We start from the raw sequence: 19,694 nt of genomic DNA, 5'->3' as shown, positions 1-19,694 counted from the left end.
TGTAGAGTGTGATGGAATAAATTTATTAAAGTAATAAATATATAAATAAATAATACCGACTTTCGTAGCCCTTGCATCTTTCTTTTGTTTGTTTAGAAAAAAAGAATTTCGTATACTGGAAAGTTCGAGAGCAATTCTGCAATTGGGAAGATGTGTGGTGTGCTTCCTTCCTCTAATGGCACTGGAAATGGCTTTCAGAACATTCTGGAATTTCCATGGAGTGATGGTGTTGTGAAGGGTGGAACCCACTATTGATGAAGAATTATTTCGGAAGCCAGTCAGCAATAATATAGGTGGCTTTTTGACTTTTTTCTCTTTTTTTTTTTTTGTGGATTACGTGGACGGGTCGCGGTGGGTTTAGGTAGGATGAATATGAAAAGTTTATTATAAAAAATCTTGTATTTTAAGGCATATGAGGTCTTGGTGAAAATTTTTACGCTGATTTGTCATGCTCTTACTAGAAAGCACAAAAGTCTTAGTTTATGTCAAGCCCTTATAAAAGTTATTATATATATATTTTAAAAGCAGAGTCTCAAAATATTAGAAGTTTGTAGAATTGCAACTGTAGTGGGTTTTATTTGGTAGGTTTGCTATCATGTACGTGGGTATCACATTAAGTGTTACGTTTTAGTATGTTGGCAAATTTATGTGTTCAAACATGTGATTTTGGGTCGTAAAATGTTTTCAGTTTTGGTTCAGGGTTAAGTCGGTGTAAAATGTCGATTCAACAATAGGTTGAAAATAAAAAACTAGAGATTTTGATTGATGTGTGATCATACGTAGCTGGATTGGTCAAACCAATGATATGTTTTTTTTTTACGAATTTCAGAGAGGTTCGATCGGCACTTCGATTGCAATTGGATCGATCAAACATATGCGATCTTGAAACCTTAAAGTTTGATCGATCAAAATGGGTACATATAATTTTATTTTTGTAGCCAACTCACCTTTTAAAACCCAGTTTTCATCCTACCTTTATAAGCCTCTTAATTAAGCCATAATTTTCATTCAGAGTGAAGGCCACTGTTCTTTGTTTATGGAGAGATGCCATATCTTTCTAAGCCTAAAATGAAACACAAACCCTTCCATTATTTTGACAATTGATACTATGGTTGTGGGAATTTGAAATTATGCGATTTTTTGCGAACACCTATAGGCTCCATTTAAATGCTGTGTGGGGTTGATGGATTGCGTTTTTCATTAAGTATATATAATATTAATGAAATTGGGGTCCATTTTTATTGGAGGCTAGTGAACAAATCATTCAACAAGACGTGGCTGAGTAATTCTAACGTTATTAACAAAGGGAAATTTTTTTTTTTTTTGGTGGACATGTCCACACAAGAGAGAAATGAGGATTCGAACTAAAGACCTCTGCTTCATTAGGCATGGTTCCAGCCAATTAAGCTACCTTTTGGAAACTATTAACAAAGGGATTAAACGTGATAGAATGATAAATGTTTTAGATCTCACCCGAGCTTGATTAGCATCTTTTTGCATTTTCCGACTTTTCACTTTTGTTTGTTGTTGGCGTCTTTCAGATTCTTTGGTTCGAACTTTTGATTTAATTACACCCATTGGGGAACCTAATTATTCAGTGGGAAATCACAAGTCACAACTAGACAAATCAAACATTAAACATATTACAAGTTCAGTGGGTTTAGACTATTTTCAATTTCACCTCAATATCTTATCAACATGATCATGATTAATTAAGCAATTGTCGGCAGATGAATACAATCTTGGTGAGCATACCTTCTCCCATTTGGTTTCAAGTTTCTCTTAATTCAGATCTTGTAGGTCAAAAAATGATTTTTTTTTTTTTTTCCTAGGGTTTAGGATATTCTACTGGTAAGGCAAAAAAGTACTGAAATATGATTTTGTCGGGCATATTCTTTGAGGTTCTACACCCTTCCCTTAATCCAATTAAAATATTGTAGGGTCAATTGCTAGTGCCCTGCAAATCTGCAACGTGATTGCATTGTAAATCATTATTACAAAGCATAGCCACTGAATGACCTGAATGGCCAGTTGCGCATCTTTTGGGCCTCCTTCTCTTAATAAACTATGCACTACATAATAATCGAAAAATGGTGCAGCGTGATTTAGTAGGCTACAGCGAAAAACAACAATAAAGCAGCGAATAACTAATTCTAGATCTTAATTTTATCAATGATTGAAGAATTCTTCTAAAAACAATAGATACTCTCTATAGTTTAATAGCAATAAAGCAGTAGATAACTAATTCTATATTTTGATTCTATCAATGATCTAAGAATTCTTCTAAAAACAATAGATATTCTCTAAAGTTTAATAGAAAAGAAGAATAAACTCAACTCTGAGTATTTTCATTAATCAAAATCAATAATAATCAACAACTTTCTTTCTATGAAGGCTATAAGCATATATTTATAGCCCACAACCCTAAACATAATAAAATATGACATAAATACCCCCAAAACCCTAAACCTAATAAAATAACGAAATATTGACTCACAAAACCCTAATCCTACTAAAACAAGGAAATAAAGACGGCTTAACTTAATTTAAAACACAGAATATAACATAAGCAGCTCCGTGTGCAATCGATCGCAGGTACAATCAATAATAATCAACAACTGTCTTTCTCTGGAGGCTATAAGCATATATTTATAGCCCACAACTCTAAACATAATAAACTATGACATAAATACCCCAAAAACCCTAAACCTAATAAAATAACGAAATATTGACTCCCAAAACCCTAATCCTACTAAAACAAGGAAATAAAGACAGCTTAACATAATTTAAAACGCAGAATATAATATAAGCAGCTCCGTGTTCGATCGAACGTAGGTACAAGGGCGATCGATCGCACAACCAAGGGCATGGTGCGCAAGTGTCTGGAAGTGTGCTCGATCGCAGGTACACGTGTGCTCGATCGCACTTCAAGGGAGCCTGTGATCTGCATCATTCTCCCCTTGCTGGAAAGAATTCGCACTCGAATTCGACCGATTCTTTCCACGGTCTTTCGGATGTCCAGTCAACTCATTTCACTCGCCCTTCCTCAAGATCACGAAAAGGCAACATCCCAAAATAAACTTCACGCTTCTCATCATCGAAATACTTTGATGGTTGTCATGAAAGCCCCATACACCATTTGGCAATACTTCAGATTTGCCGTTCTTCGTTCGCTCCTTCTTCCTTCCATGTGCCATGAAGATACTCAAGAATGGATTAGTCGTAATTGCCCTTGTGAATAAATAATTCTCCTCAACCGCATAGAACTCATCACAATCATTATTATGAGAATTTAAAATACTTTCAACCCCAAGGAAATCAACATAATCAACCCATTCATCATTATAATTAGGCACTTCACCTGAAAAGTCTTCATCAACCTCTTCATAATTGGCGATGTCACCCGTGGGCTCTTCCTCTTCCAATTGATAAACATGGAAGAAAACCCATCTTTTTCGTATTCTTCCTCTTGGTCATCTTTTTCAGGGTAGAGGCCGCCAAGCATGGGAGAAAATCCATCATCTTCGTACTCGTCCTCTAGGTTGGATGCCAAAGATCCTTCAATCGGTTCTTTCTCATTGACATCGTCATCATAGGTTGGTGGGGAATCCCAATCCATAAATCCTTGCAAAGGATCTACATCATCTTCATGTCTAAACTTTTCATCAATGAATACGGATTCCTGAAACGCTTCATCTACAGATTCTTTTTCTTCCTCCACAGAATATAGATTCGGTTTATGGATTTGTGGTTGACAAGTAGAGGTCCAATTGGCCTATCGTGGACTCTTCGCCTCACTCCATGTTTTCTTACATACCTCTTTTTTGTAGGAATTTTCAATTTTCTTTGTCACCGCCATAGACCATTGTCTCCAATTTTGTGACTTTTAACCCATGGTATAACTATGGGGAAAAAAAAGCGACCTGCATATATTTCAATAGTTTCTCCCAACTATTAATCTTCAATTTGCCTTACCCCGTCCTAGTTTTCTTCAGTTGTTGCCACCACGCACCAACTCTTCCCCGGAATGTATGTACCACCAAAGAGACTAGTTGTTTATCGGGCACCCCGTTGAATTCAAAAACCTCTTCAACAGCCAACACCCAATTCAAAAATGTGTCAGGTTCTAGATCCCCATCGAACTTCAAAATTTTGAGTTCAAATCTACTTACCTGCTGATTGGCATGAGCTTGCGCAAGGTGTTGACGTCCGTACGTTCGGCGCTCCGCAAACGGGTTTCTAGATCCGTTCCCATGTCAACCACACAAGTTGAATAATTCGGTAGTGAAGTCTTCAATTTGATCCCTCATAGCCCTGAATCGATCCTCCGTGTGTTGCCAATGTTAGGTGATAAATTTGCCTTCCGCCTCCGTGAATCGCGGTCTTGGTTGGTGATGACAATTGTTCAGCCCACCACTCATTTGCCTTAAACGAATCGCTGGTTGCTCCTTACGTGCTGTCTCCGTGCGCACATACACCTCGTTCATGTCTACAAAGTAATTGCTCCTCCCCATTCATGGAAAGTAACTGAACTCTTATATCAATTGATGCAGCATAATTTAGTAAGCTGTAGCGAAGAACAACAATAAAGCAGCGGATAACTAATTCTAAATCTTGATTCTATCAATGATCTAAGAATTCTTCTAAAAACAATAGATACTTTCTAAAGCTTAAAGGAAAAGAGGAATAAACTCAACTCTAAGTATTCTCATTAATCAAAATCAATAATAATCAACAACTGTCTTTCTCTGGAGGCTATAAGTATATATTTATAGCCCACAACTCTAAACATAATAAAATATGACATAAATACTCTCAAAACCCTAAACCTAATAAAATAACGAAATATTGACTCCCAAAACCCTAATACTACTAAAACAAGGAAATAAAGACGGTTTAATCTAATTTGAAACACAGAATATAACATAAGCAACTCCGTGTGCGATCGATCGCAGGTACAAGGACGATCAATCGCACAACAAGGGGTCTGATGCGCAAGTGTCTGAAAGTGCGCTCAATCGCAGGTACACGTATGCTCGATCGCACTTCTGGGGGCTTGCGATATGCATCAAAAAATAATAAAATAATAAGCAGCATAATATATATATATATATATTTTTTTTTATTTGGGGTCTTGAAGGAATCGTAATCAGTGACATGACACCTATTTTCAGAGCAAATTACTTTTGCTCGAGATCTGCAAAGCATAAAAACATGTCACTTCTTTCGATGTTTCTCTCCCCTACTGAACCTGCAGGCAGCAGCAGCCTGGTAGGGAACACTCCCGAAGGCGGTACAAATCCTCCACAAAAATGCTTTATGGCTATCTCACCACCCCTTCCCACAAAGTATGCTTCCAGTAACACAATACAAATACAACCAGGAACTTATGCTTATTGAATATATAAAAGGTTCTATCAATTTTCATCCATATACAGCATACAACAGGTACAGATATAAGTTTATGTAGTGGGTAAGCAATCTACAGTAGAATAGTGAGAGATATAGGCAAGTAAGGGAACCACACGTGCATACCAGAGCATACAAACATTGGTGTTTTTATTTAAGCCAAGACATTTTTGTTTGAGATCAGTTTTAGAAGCAGCTGAAGATTTCAGGCGGCAGCATCAACAGCACTATCACCAACTTCATTCTCCACAAAACCTTTAAGATACTCCTTCCTGCATGAAATAAAACCTCCATAACACTCAAGGAAGCTTTCTGAATGCCCTCTAGACCAAAGTAGACAAGCATGGATGTCCACAATAGAGAGAAGAGACAAAAACATACCTTGCAGGGAGATCATCATGAGGACGATTAAATGGAGTCCAAATTGGATCACCAACAAATAGCCGCATTGCCTGAACAAAAAATATATACATTAATGAGAAACATCTCTTATGTATAATAATATAACATAAGAATATCAGATACTATGAGAAACATTGGTGGGCCTTTTTAAACAGCATTTTGCAATCGGAGTGAGGCATTGAAAACAAGCCCAGAAGGACATGTCCATGGCCGCAACCCTAGCTAGCCTTTCATGTTTCACTAGATTGTAAAAGAAGGAGATTTGTTCACGAGAACGATGGTTTTATAATGTGCCAAAAGCAATGAATAAGATTTTAAGCTTTTAATCATTATAATCCACAACCTCCAGGACACTTACAAAATGCCAAATTATACTGCAGAAAATTAAACGTAGAGAGCAAAAATATAGTGTTACCGAAAACAGTGAGAGACAAAGTGTAGCATGCATGATCTGAAATGTGTTGTCCGCATATGGGTTTTAGTGTTTGGAGCTAATCCTAGCTCCTCATCAAGTCCAGCTGCATATGACTAAATTTACTCCCATTCCTTGCATAAGAAGCAATTACAATCTGTTAAAGAGTTCATGCATGGAGTTTTCTATATATTTTGAGAACAAGAATGAAAAATCAATATAGCAATTCAAACGTACGTACTAAAGGGAAAGGCAATATTAGACGTACACCACTAATTAAAGATCAATGGGAGACAATTAATTAATCACATTGAAGGGCGCCTAAAAGAGATAGAATTAATTGTTGAGTAATTATACAAAACAAGCAATTAATATTGTTTGCAATGACATGCATTAATGCCCTCTGCTTAGCCCTTCGAAGTACATTCTTGAGAGTTGAGTGTCATGTATTGCATGCGCTCCCTAGCTTGTCCATTCCAAGAAACCCAAGGAGACCTAAATAAATAGGAAAACAAACAGTAGATTAATTAGGCAGTCAGATAACAAGTACTCTCCAAGCCAAAGCCAGCTGATCATAATTGAAGCAAAATAGTACACTTCTGATCATCTATTTAATTAATTAGAAGTAGAGGCCAAGTGATCGAGCTGCTCAGCCACAACATCCACATGATCTTCCTCATCATCATCTTCTTGTTCAAGACCCAATAGGACAATTTCTTCTTCAATATTCTCATTTAACAAATTTTCCCAGAATCCTTCATCATGTTCCTGATCTCCATTCTCTATATGTTCTCCCAATGGGTTCTTTTCGATATTCTCATTTAACAAATTTTCCCAGAATCCTTCATCATGTTCCTGATCTCCATTCTCTATATGTTCTCCCAATGGGTTCTTTTGCATGTTAATACCAAGTGATCTGTTCAGCTCTGAAACTTCAAACTCGGACATGCCACTGGAATCCTGAGGCTCAACTTTAACAACAAAGGTTCCTCCTCCACCTTGATCAATAGGTCGCCTTCTCTTCTTACTTATTGCTGCCTCGAGTTCTTTTCTTCTGTTCTTCTGCTGAACTAATTGCTGTAAAAAGTTGGGATTCTGCATTGCTCTTGCCAAGAAATTCGTCATCTGATGCTGTTTCCGTTCTGTCTTTCTAAGTCTATCTTCCACTGATTGAAGGTAAGTTCTAGTATTCTGCTGTTCCTGTCTAAGCTTCACCAGTTCTGCCATTAGAACCTGCTTGTCACGCCTCAACCAATCAACTTCTCCGTCTAATCCAAACCGACCAACCTCAACACAAGCGTCCAGAGGCTGCTGTGAAGCCTGAGGTTGAGTCGCCTTCCTTCTGATGTTCTTCAGAAGCTGCTTCCTTCCTCTAAGAAACCCTTCATTGGCAAACTCCCACCTCTCTGGATCAACCTTCCTAAAGCCCTAACATTAATCAAATTCCTTCCTCATGATCACATTCATAAACAATCTCAGAGTAACATTGATGAATACTACTTAAAAGTCATAAAAGCTCTAAAATTTGTTAGTTAGAACTTATGAGAGATGACAAGGAAAAGAAACTGATAAAAGAAAATTAAGGTAATTCGGAAGTTCACACATCAAAGCCTTTTACAATATTCTATTTACAGAGAAAGAGTACAAACAAAATGTCCGCACTAAGTAACGTACCCATTAAATAAAGAGAAAAAAGAGAGAGGCCAATCAAATCTATTAAACAGGAAAAGAAGAGAAGCAAACAAAGATGAAAATGTCTAAATAACGCTTACATAAGTGTTGAGCTGCCTGACAAAGCTAGAGAAATTGTTATGCTTAAAGTATCTGGGGAGAAGACTCGTTGCAAAGATCTGGGGATCCCAAACGATGAAGCTGTTGCTCCCTGTACTCCAAGAAACAATATTGTTTGTTGTGGGGTCGTCGACGAAGTCATAGGTTTTGGTAAGGAAGGGTGGAGGGCCTGCGTCATGGAGTCCCTCTATTGGCTGAGGAGGAGGATGAATAGCCATAGACGGCGGCGAAAAAGACAAACTTGCTCCCTTTATGATTCCTGGTTAGGAAAAAAAAGGCACAAAGAAGATTAATTGTGATCTGGGTTGGTCACAGAAATATGGATTTGATTTGGGTTTTTGAGCAAATAAGATGGCTATATATGCTGAATGCAGTTGAAACTTCTACTTTAATTTTAATGAGAGTAGGCTAGCTAGCTGTTCATAATATATAGAAGGTTTCTTCAAATGGGTTCTACGGGAATGAAATTAAAGAAAACAAAACAAAACAAAACAAACAAAAAAACAAGGTAGGGAAAGAAAGATCAAACGTAACAGAAATATAATCAAACACCAATACTATGATAAAACTGACCTTGGGCGGCGCACGGCTGTGAAGGTCGGGAAAGGGAGAGGAACTCGGAAGAACTAAGAACTAAGGGTGTCAATGTGAGAAGGATATCTTCAATTTATAGATATCTTGCCGCTCTTTTTTTTTTTTGTTGTTGTTGGGTAGGGTGGGGTGGGGGTAGGTTCTTTTCTCTTTTTACTTTTTGGGAGAAGGCGATGGTGCAAGGAGAGCCTAAATAGGATTGAATATTTTTCTCTATCCTCAATCCTCACACTCCTTTCTCCTTTGGGAAAGTAGTTTGGCACGCAGCACGCTTATATAGATTTGTATACCTAAAATGACAAGAAGGTTGTAGAGTGTGATGGAATAAATTTATTAAAGTAATAAATATATAAATAAATAATACCGACTTTCGTAGCCCCTTGTATCTTTCTTTTGTTTGTTTTGAAAAAAAAGAATTTCGTATACTGGAAAGTTCCAGAGCAATTCTGCAATTGGAAAGATGCGAGGTGTGCTTCCTTCCTCTAATGGCACTGGAAATGGCTTTCAGAACATTCTGGAATTTCCATGGAGTGATGGTGTTGTGAAGGGTGGAACCCACTATTGATGAAGAATTATTTCGGAAGCCAGTCAAGGAAAAGTTTATTACAAAAAATCTTGTATTTTAAGGCATATGAAGTCTTGGTGAAAATCTTCATGCTGAATTGCTATGCTCTTATTAGAAAGCACAAAGGTCTTAATTTGTGTCAAATCCTTATAGAAATTATTATTATTATTATTATTATTATTATATATATATATATATTAAAAGCAGGGTCTTAAAATATTAGAAGTTTGTAGAATTGCAGCTGTAGTGGGTTTTATTTGGTAGGTTTGCTATTATGTATGTAGATATCGCATTAAGTGTTACGTTTAGTATGTTGGCAAATTTTTGTGTTAAAACATGTGGTTTTGGGTCGTAAAGTGTTTTAAGTTTTGGTTCAGGGTTGAGTCGGTGTAAAATGTCGATTGAGCAGAAGGTTGAAAATAAAAAAATTGGAGATTTTGATTGATGCGTGATCATACGTAGCTGGATTGGTCAAACCAATGATATGTATTTTTTTTACAAATTTCAGAGAGGTTCGATCGGCACTTCAATTGCAATTGGATCGATCAAACATATGCGATCTAGGGTTGTGGGAATTTGAAATTATTACGATTGTTTGTGAACACCTCTTGGCTCCCTTTAAATGCTGTGTGGGGTTGTTGGATTTCGTTTTTTATAAAGTATATATAACATCTTAGCGGCCTATGAAACCCTCCATACCATGCATACTGGCATATGGGGCAAAAAGGGTTTTATGGCAGTTAAGTTAGACATAAGCAAGGCTTATGATAGGGTGGAATGGAGATTTCTGGAGGCGGTGATGTGGAGAATGGGTTTTGGTGAGAAGTGGATTCAATTGGTGATGATGTGTGTCTCTTCGGCCCACTTTGCGGTTTTGATAAATGGGTAACCTTGTGGCCACATTACTCCTACGAGGGGAATCATGCAAGGAGACCCTCTTTCTCCTTATGTGTTTCTTCTCTGTGCGGAGGTTTTGAGCTCTATGGTGACTGCAGCAAATAGGGTTGGGCTGTTATCTGGGGTGCCCACTTCTGAAAGGGGCCCTAAGATTAGCCACCTATTTTTTGCCGATGACAGTTTGTTATTTTGCAGGACTAATATTGCACAATGGAGTAATTTGTCGGCAATTTTGAAAACTTATGAGGAGGCATCGAGGCAGAAAATGAACAGCAACAAAACCTCCATTTTTTCAATAGAAATACTCCTATGGGTGAGAAGGCAATGATAATTGAGTTTGCAGGAATTCCCACCACAACTAGGTATGACAAATATCTGGGTTTACCGGCGTTGGTGGTCGATCTAGAATGAAAGCTTTTAGAAGCTTAACGGAGAGGGTGTGGAAAAGACTCCAAGATTGGAAATTACGATTTCTCTCCCAAGTTGGGAAAAAAATATTGTTGAAGGCGGTAATCCAAGGCATGCCCTTGTATTGTATGAGTGTATTCCTTCTCCCAAAGTCTTTATGTTCAGAGATTAATTCTCTTATGACAAGATTTTGGTGGGGACATAAAGAGAAGGACAAAAAAATTGCTTGGATGAGTTGGAGTCGGATGGGGATTTCGAAGGCACGGGGTGGATTGGGTTTCCGGGATCTAGCTTGCTTTAACAAAGCACTCCTAGCAAAACAAGTTTGGAGGATGTGGACAATGCCGGACAGCTTAGTAGCCCGTATAATGAGAGCCAAATACCATTCGGATTGCACGATACTTGAGGCCTCATTACGGAAGAAACCCTCATATGTGTGGCAAAGTATTCAAAGCTCATGTGCACTCATTAAGGAGGGATTGGGGACGGAAAATCAATGCGTATATGGGTAGATCGTTGGCTCCCCAACCCGTCAACATATAGGGTGCAATCTTACCCCACTTTGCTTGATCGGACAGCCACTGTGAGCCACTTAATTGATGCGGATGGGCATACTTGGAAACATAATCTGCTGGGGCAGCTCTTTTCGGAAGAGGAATGCAGTCTGATAAAAGCGCTTCCCATCAGTGCAACAAACCAAAAGGATAAGCAAATCTAGAGGGGCACTAAAGGGGGTGTATTTTCTGTCAAGAGTGCTTATTATATTCAAAAGGAATGGGAAGTCATGCAGTGGGCTGAGTGTTCTTCTCAAAAGGAAATGAGTAAGGAATGGAAGAGCATCTGGAAGCTACAGATCCCACCGGTAGAGAAGATATGGTTTTGGAAGGCATGTCACGATATTTTACCTATGCGGGATGCGTTATTTCGCTGCAAGGTGATCTCCGATCCGAGCTACCCTATCTGTGGCCTTGAAGCGGAAATTGGCTTCCATATTCTTTGGCAATGTCCGTCTGCACAAGATGTGTGGAGTGGGGGATGTGTTATTTTACAAAAAAGTGTGTTTGATGGCCCGGACTTCTTACAAGTTGTAGAGGGGATGCTGGCAAAGTGTGACCAGGAGGAGTTCCAGAAATTTGTGGTTATTGCTCGATGAATTTGGCTAAGACGAAATGCCTTATTGCATGAAGGAGTTTTCTTTCATCCAGATACCATCATCAGACAAGCAAATGCTACCATACAGGAGTTTCAATAGGCAATGCCAGGGGACTACCAATCTGGGCAACCGAAACTACAAACAATTTTGGGTCAGCAGAGGCCTCTTCCAAGATGATGGTTTTTAGTGACTTGGGATGGTGCGTTGGGAACTCGAACGGGGACTGAAGGGTACGGAGCTCTTATTCGGAATCATCAGGGCGAGTTGCTGGCTGCAAAGAGCCTTACACAGGTTGGGTTGCTTGAACCAGCTGCAGCTAAGGCGTTAGGGGCTCTCATGGTGATCCAGCTTGCACGTCAAATGGGCTGTTTGAAGATTCATCTACAAGGGCATGCTAAGGTGATTGTTGAGGCTGTGAACTCTAATGCACCAGACTAGAGCAGGCGAGGACACCTCACTGATGATCTACACATGGCTCTTACGTATTTCACACAGTGGAAGATGGATTATATCCAGCGAGACACGAACCAAGCAGCACGCCTATTGGCACGGATGGCAACGATGCAGTCCATGGATAGAGTGTGGATTTTTGATTATCCTGAATGTATTCGTGAACTCTGTGATTCGGAGTATTTTGATCGGAGCCTATTGTGATTATTTTTGTTTGAGAGTGAAATAAGATAAGCTACTTTTATCCAAAAAAAAAATAAAAAGTATATATAATATTAATGGAGTTGGGGTCCATTTTTATTGGAGGCCAATGAACAAATCATTCAACAAAACGTGGCTGAGTAATTCTAACGTGCTTAACAAAGGGATTAAACGTGGTAGAATGGTAAATGTTGTAGATCTCACCCAAGCTTGATTAGCATCTTTTTGCATTTTTGCATTTTTCGACTTTTCACTTTTGTTTGTTGTGGGCGTCTTTGAGATTCTTTGGTTCGGACTTTTGATTTAATTACACCCATTGGGGAACCTAATTATTCAGTGGGAAATCATAAGTCACAACTAGACAAATCAAACATTAAACACATTACAAGTTCAGTGGGTTTAGACTATTTTCAATTTCACCTCAATATCTTATCAACATGATCATGATTAAGCAATTGTCGCCAGATGAATACCTTCTCCCATTTGGATTCAAGTTTCTCTTAATTCAGATCTTGTAGGTCAAAAAATTATTATTATTTTTTTTCCCTAGGGTTTAGGGAATTGGTAAGAGGATATTCTACACTGGTAAGGCAAAAAAGTATTGAAATATGGTTTTGTCGGGCCTATTCTTTTAGGTTCTACACCCTTCCCTTAATCCCATTAAAATATTGTAGGGCCAATTGCTAGTGCCCTGCAAATCTGCAATGTGATTGCATTGTAAATCATAATTACAAAGCATAGCCTCTGAATGACCTGAAGGGCCAGTTGCGCACCTTTTGGGCCCCCCTTCTCTCAATAAACCATGCACTACATAATAATCGACAAATAATAAAATAATAAGAAGCATAATATATATATTTTTTATTTGGGGTCTTAAGGAATCGTAATCAATGACATGACACCTATTTTAAGAGCAAATTACTTTTGCTCGAGATCTGCAAAGCATAAAACATGTCACTTCTTCGACGTTTCTCTCCCCTACTGAACCAGCCGCAGCCTAATAGGGAACCCTCCCGAAGGCAGTAGAAATCCTCCACAAAAATGCTTTATGTCTATCTCACTCGCCCCTTCCCACCAAGTATGCTTGCCATTAACGCAATACAAATACAACCAGGAACTTATGCTTATTGAATATATAAAAGGTTCTATCAATTTTCATCCATATACAGCATACAACAGTTACAGATATAAGTTTGTGTAGTGGGTAAGCAGTCTACAGTAGCATAGTGAGAGATATAGGCAAGTAAGGGAACCACACGTGCATACCAGACCATACAAACATTGGTGTTTTTATTTAAGCCAAGACATTTTTGTTTGAGATCAGTTTTAGAAGCAGCTGAAGATTTCAGGCGGCAGCATCAACAGAACTATCACCAACTTCATTCTCCACAAAACCTTTAAGATACTCCTTCCTGCATGAAAGAAGGAAGCTTTCTGAATGCCCTCTAGACCAAAATAGACAAGCATGGATGTCCACAATAGAGAGAAGAGACAAAAACATACCTTGCAGGGAGATGATCATGGGGACGATTAAATGGAGTCCAAATTGGATCACCAACAAATAGCCGCATTGCCTGAACAAAAAATATATACATTAATGAGAAACATCTCTTATGTATAATAATATAACATAAGAATATCAGATACTATGAGAAACATTGGTGGGCCTTTTTAAACAGCACTTTGCAATCGCAGTGAGGCATTGAAAAGAAGCCCACAAGGACATGTCCATGGCATGTGAAACCAATGTCTCATGAGTCGTGAGTACCAAAGGGCAATTAATCTAATTTTTCAAACAAGTCCAATATATGTCCCGCCCGTGTGCGTTATCCATTTAGTACACATGTTTGTGCTACTTAAGTGACGTGCAGCATAGGAATATATGAATAGGAAGTTGTAATAACAGAATACATCCATATCCAAAGTTTAATAAACTAAATTTTCAAAATACTGCAAAGCAAGCAAAAAGGGAAGCATAAGAAGTTATGACAACAAGAGTCAACTCCACAGGAGTCAATGTCATGTAAGACAAATGTCTCACAACGTATATGTCGATACATGGGCAACAATATTGCATAGCCCAAGTCTTAATGCAGCATTGAGAAAGATGATAATCAGAATAGTCAGAACTTAAAAAGTGGTCAAGAGGTGTATCAGTAGAAAAGGTAAAAATCTGGATGGAGCGTGCTCAATGGTTGTGGACTGGGGATGTTTCAAATTGTTTCTTCGTCAGCATGGATGCAAGCTACTTTTATGATCATGCATGCATCACATCAATACCTTGATATAGTTGTCTGTATCCAGAGTAAAGCGGTGATAAATTCCAGCGGGCAAAACAATCATTCCCCCTTTCTTTACCCAAACACGAATCCACTTGTCATTACGGTCCCTGACATCAAAATAACCTTCACCAAAAAGCAAACAGTCAACATGCAACCTGATTTTTTACGATAAAACAAAATAAAGACAATTAATCCTACCACTTCCTGCCACACAGTAGCGGATCTCCTCATCAGTGTGAAGATGTTCCTCAAAAAAGTTTTTGATCTTCTCTTCATAATTAGGCAGCTTTTCTGGGCAGACCTCACAGAAGTCCTGAAGAACAGTGTCTCTGATTAAAATTATGGTGCAAGTGCAAAGAGAGACTCATTTCAATTTGCAACTTTTTAAATAGCAAGACTTAATCATGAACTTTTAAATGTAAGAATGAATCAAGCAAATTTTAACCAATAGAGTCTAAACAGATTCTTTTTACTAACCTAAGTTACATACACGTCTAATGCCATCCCACCCTATTCTTATAGGGAGAGGAGGTGCCATTTGAACGATAGTTCATTGGCTATAGGGCCCAATCTTATATGTATGTGATGTTTTACAATGTTGAGCTAACAAATACAAGGGTTGACTATTATTATTTTTACTTGATAAGCTAGCGTGACAAAGCATGTAGACGAACCATAAGTTAGTCAAAGAACAATCTTGTCTTACTAGACCTTTTGATACTAGAAACATAAAAATGTATGTAAGTGCGGCAAACTCAACAAATTAACAAACACAAGTTTTCTGACAAACCAAGTAGGAATAACCACGGTCTTCACGAATCTTCTTTAACTCCTCATCAGCTTCATAGTTATCAGCATCCAGTCGCCAACTGAGTACTCCGAGTTCTATAAGTCAACAAAATGGCTCATATGAAGTCAGAGACCCAAACATTTATTGATCTAACAAATTTAATGTTCTCTAAAGATGCTCACCAGCAAGTTGATCTAAGGATACAAACTCCTTTGGTTCCTTGTGATGGGGCAGTCTCTGGTCTGCATCACTGTCATCCATGTACCATGCTTGAAGGACTTCCTCTCTAGGATCCTGTATATATTGAAAGTTTGAGAATACAACCCATGACTGCAAAAGACCTTTTTATAAGGGAGTGTGAAGCAATGAATTCAACCCATAGGGTTTTACATGATTGGATCATTAGAAATCAAGTTGAAATAGCTATGCAAAACAATCTGACGCATGACAAATTGCTCTATTCCTAATCTGATGCAGGATCTTTGAATTAACGCACTGTATTAGCATTAGTTGTGGTGTGATGTGATGTGATGTCATAAAGGTCTAGGCATGGTTTTGATCCTACTACAATACGAATTATTTTCATGGAATCAAAGTTTTTGCAGGTTTAATTCAAATGGTCCAGGCCTGGTTTGCCTCAGGGAGCAAAGCAGCTTTAGTTTCAAATGGTTAAAGAAAAAAAGGAAGTAGAAGAAAAGGGGAAAAATGCTACAGAACTACACCTAGGTTTTCTATGGAATCACACCTAGGAAAAGAAGGTAATCACACCCTTGAGAAGCTTCAGAAAAACTGCTGCAAATTTTCTAGATTGATTGCCATATGAAATGGCAGATTACATAGGCTTTTGTAAGCTGCCAGGAATCCCTTTCCTGATAAACGTAGTCATACCTTCCCTAAATAAAGAGAAGGCAATCAAGAAACTAGTAATAATGGGATACTGGAAATTATGAGATTAATCTTGACTCCCAAAGTTAAAGAAATTTCTAATGAAACAAAACCCGGGAGCTTATGACCTGAAATTAATAAAAAACTAAGACTATACTTAGACATGACTAGAAGTCTATAAATATCCAACCATGCCACACAATGTAAATCAGAAGTCTAGATTTCATCAGTCTATGAACTTGCTTTCCATGAACTTCTTTCTGCATGCGTCACTGCCAATCTCAATCAGCATCAAACAACCCAGAACACACCTTTCCTCATCAGACCTCGTTCTGTCATTCTTTCAAAACAAAAAGTCAAAAGTAAATAACAACCATTGCAGATTCTTAAAGCTTATCTGATTAATCGGGTCCCCTCCCTCATCTAAAAGCAAACACTTGAGTAGTTGTCAACAAGGTTGGAGACCAGAGCTAGTGTCAAGAAAGCAGTGGAATCAATGATTAGAGGCATCAACCTTTTAGAGGCCAATCCTCAACAGAGAGACCATGCACAATAACTTATAGAAGCAATTGCAGCAGATAATTATGCCATTAGGAAAACAAATACACAGTGTAAAACCAAAGTTTTTTGCAAGTCACCACCACCTCTGGAACCAAAAAGAAAAAAGGAAAAAAAAAAAAAAAAAAAAAAGGAAAAACAATGCACCTAAATGATACGTAGTGAGCACTTGACAGTTATTTGAAGGCAGACCTTAACTTTAAAATAAAAAAACTAAATGTTCATAGAAATATGTCAAAGTGGATTTGGAGTACAAAAAAATATAGAATACCCTAACTGCTGATACCTTGAACAAGAAATTCAGGAGTAAGGACACACAATCTTAATTTTGAAAAGCCATCCAGTGACGACAATGATCATATAGATTTAGCCTGTTAAACAAAGAGTACTCCAAAATTCAGGTTAAAGGGAGGTTCTCTTTGTTTTGCCTTTCACATGTGAAGATTTTAGATATCACATGGAGTGTTGATATATCAAAGCCAAACCATCCTGTTGTCCTGGTCCACTGTACTTGGGCAAGAGGTAGTTCCCATGCTCATTTTACTTTCATATCTCATCATAACATAGAATCCATATGTGAATGTCAAATCTAAAAAACCCAAGTATGTCATCTTCCCCATCTCTAATACAAGAGAAATGCCAGCCATGAAAATTACGACTAGCACCAATAAAAGCAAGCTCAACATGGCTGATGAATCCATGCATGCGTAGTGTAGAGCATGAACTGGTGGGTCCTACTTTGGCACATGGCCTGGGATCATTGGCCACAGCCACGCTTATTGAGCAGTTGCAACAACTGTGGCAACTGGCAGGCAGTCCTCCTGATTATGATATACATATGGGAAAGCAAAATGTTTTGTAATACTTCGAAAAAGGCTTCAGATCCAAATAACCTTCCAAACTCAACCAGCACAAGTCATATTTGACCAACTCAAAGCATTCCTATTGAGCTCTTCAAACAAAAGTTAAATTTCAAGAGAAAAACTAATTTTTTTTCTAATTTGGAGGGCTACTTTTAAAATGAACTAAACATCAAACTACCTATATATTTCTCTACTTTAGTTTGATATTCTTTTTTAATTCTTTCTTTGTTCTTCGTAGATGAGAGAGAGAGAAGAGAAATGAATATATATATATATATATATATATATATAAGCTTAAAAATCTAAATAACTTTTACTTTTTGGCTGTTGATATTTGGAGAGCTTTATTGGCAAAAGTTAAATTTAAAATAAAGTAGAAAACTTGTTAAATAACTCTTTTTGTGAGTTTTTTGAAGAGCTCACTAGAAATGCTCTCACGTCTTATTTAAGTTTGTTGGTACAATAAATATGCCTAAGGCCCACTCAAGCACCCATCCATAAACCATTTTCAGGAGCCTCTCACGTTAAAAGAGTCACTCTCTCTAAAACTCAGGCAACATGCTCTCTCTCCTAAAAATTCTCTCTTTTCCTATTCAGTTATTCTTTCAAATACCTATTAATTTAAGCATCAGATTGTCCCCAGTCCCCGGAGACCAAAGACCGGCTCCTTATTTTGCAGTGGCCCCGTTGCAATCCAGCCGTCCGAAAAATATCAACAGGGTTCACAGACGAGCATATAAATTCAACAAAATAGCTGAAAACCAGTCCAGAACACAACAAGCTCGCCTCCAAAGCAATATAATTTTTGTTTCAGTATTCCAGCCTATTAATCCGTTTAAATTTCTTATAAGAAACTTATCATGCGTGTACCATCAGAAGTTAATCCAATCAGAACTTATACTCTCCAATCCATCACTCAAAAAAACTCATCCAAGCTGTTCAATTGAAACCACCCCACAATCGAGCAAAGCATGTAAAACACATCAATGTTAAATCAGCATGCAGGCAATTCAAACAGTTCTAGATCACTTTCAATCCTAATAGAGTAATTAAGAATATACTACCAAGAAAAAAATTTCTCGAGAAAATTTGAATATTTTCCAAGGAAACAAACAGAAACATATGACTGATGGGCATACCTTTTCTGGGGCACCCATCGTTCCAATCCTTGGCTGTCGAACTCTTGAGAAATCAAAGCTTTGAGGCTACGCGAGAATGAGTGCGTGAGAAAACCCAGAAGCCACTTATAAATCCTCTAGGGTGCCCCGGAGGGAGTCGAAAAGATAAAACTGCCCTTCCCTTAGACGCGGATGGTGAGGAAAGTGCTTTGTCCAGGTTCATTGAATTGTGAGGGTATTACGGTCATTTCGAGTGCCTAAAATCTAAGTCAACGAATATGTTTAGATGGTTTGCAAGAGTCATGCCTCACGCCCACTATTTTTTCTAATTTTCTGTGTGCAAATTAACTTTATATACATTTAGTCAAATGGTTGCATTTTCTTTATGTCGCCGTGAGAGGTCAGGCGGCCAGAATGAGTAATTTTAAAAGTTTTTTTCTATTTTTTTTTATATAGCTATTAAAATTATTATTTGATCAAAATTCAATAAGAATCAATCACAAGTTCAATGATAATTTTAATAGTCATGTCGTTCTTAGAGGGACTCAAGAAAGACTTGTAATTGTGAGGATATTACGGTCATTTCGAGTGCCTAAAAACTAAGTCAACGAATATATTTAGATGGTTTGCAAGAGTCACGCCTCATGCCTCACGCCTCACACCCACTATTTTTTCTAATTTTCTGTGTGCAATTTAACTTTATATACATTTAGTCAAATGGTTGCATTTCGTTTATGTCGCCGTGAAAGGTCAGGCGGTTGGAATGAGTAATTTTAAAAGTCTTTTTTCTGTTTTTCTTGACGTGACTATTAAAATTATTATTTAATCAAAATTCAATAAGAATCAATCACAAGTTCAATACTAATTTTAATAGCCACGTCGTTCTTAGAGGGACTCAAGAAAGACTTGTAATTATGAG

General features: G+C 37.8%; 2 protein-coding genes across 3 annotated transcripts; both read right to left on the bottom strand.

The window, feature by feature from the left end:
- Positions 1-5,376: 5,376 nt before the first annotated feature.
- Positions 5,377-18,939, bottom strand: LOC132179891 (acireductone dioxygenase 2). Of its 2 annotated transcripts, none has more exons than XM_059592682.1 (7): positions 18,797-18,939; positions 15,534-15,645; positions 15,352-15,446; positions 14,760-14,874; positions 14,560-14,684; positions 13,783-13,853; positions 5,377-5,681 (listed from the first exon to the last, which is right to left on the bottom strand). In XM_059592682.1, the coding sequence occupies exons 1-7, from the start codon at positions 18,812-18,814 to the stop codon at positions 5,615-5,617; spliced, it is 603 nt and encodes a 200-aa protein (XP_059448665.1). In that variant the 5' UTR covers positions 18,815-18,939; the 3' UTR covers positions 5,377-5,614. The 2 variants fall into 2 exon arrangements, with proteins under 2 accessions (XP_059448665.1, XP_059448664.1); XM_059592681.1 differs by lacking the exon at positions 5,377-5,681 and adding an exon at positions 13,385-13,691 and having other exon boundaries at positions 18,797-18,936.
- Positions 6,839-9,876, bottom strand: LOC132177115 (heat stress transcription factor A-6b-like). Its single transcript, XM_059589334.1, has 4 exons — positions 9,870-9,876; positions 8,588-8,674; positions 7,996-8,273; positions 6,839-7,651 (listed from the first exon to the last, which is right to left on the bottom strand). The coding sequence occupies exons 1-4, from the start codon at positions 9,874-9,876 to the stop codon at positions 6,839-6,841; spliced, it is 1,185 nt and encodes a 394-aa protein (XP_059445317.1).
- Positions 18,940-19,694: the final 755 nt, after the last annotated feature.

Source organism: Corylus avellana, chromosome ca4 (genome assembly GCF_901000735.1).
Source record: "Corylus avellana chromosome ca4, CavTom2PMs-1.0".
NCBI lineage: Eukaryota > Viridiplantae > Streptophyta > Magnoliopsida > Fagales > Betulaceae > Corylus > Corylus avellana.
This window is presented reverse-complemented; position numbering and strand designations above follow the sequence as displayed.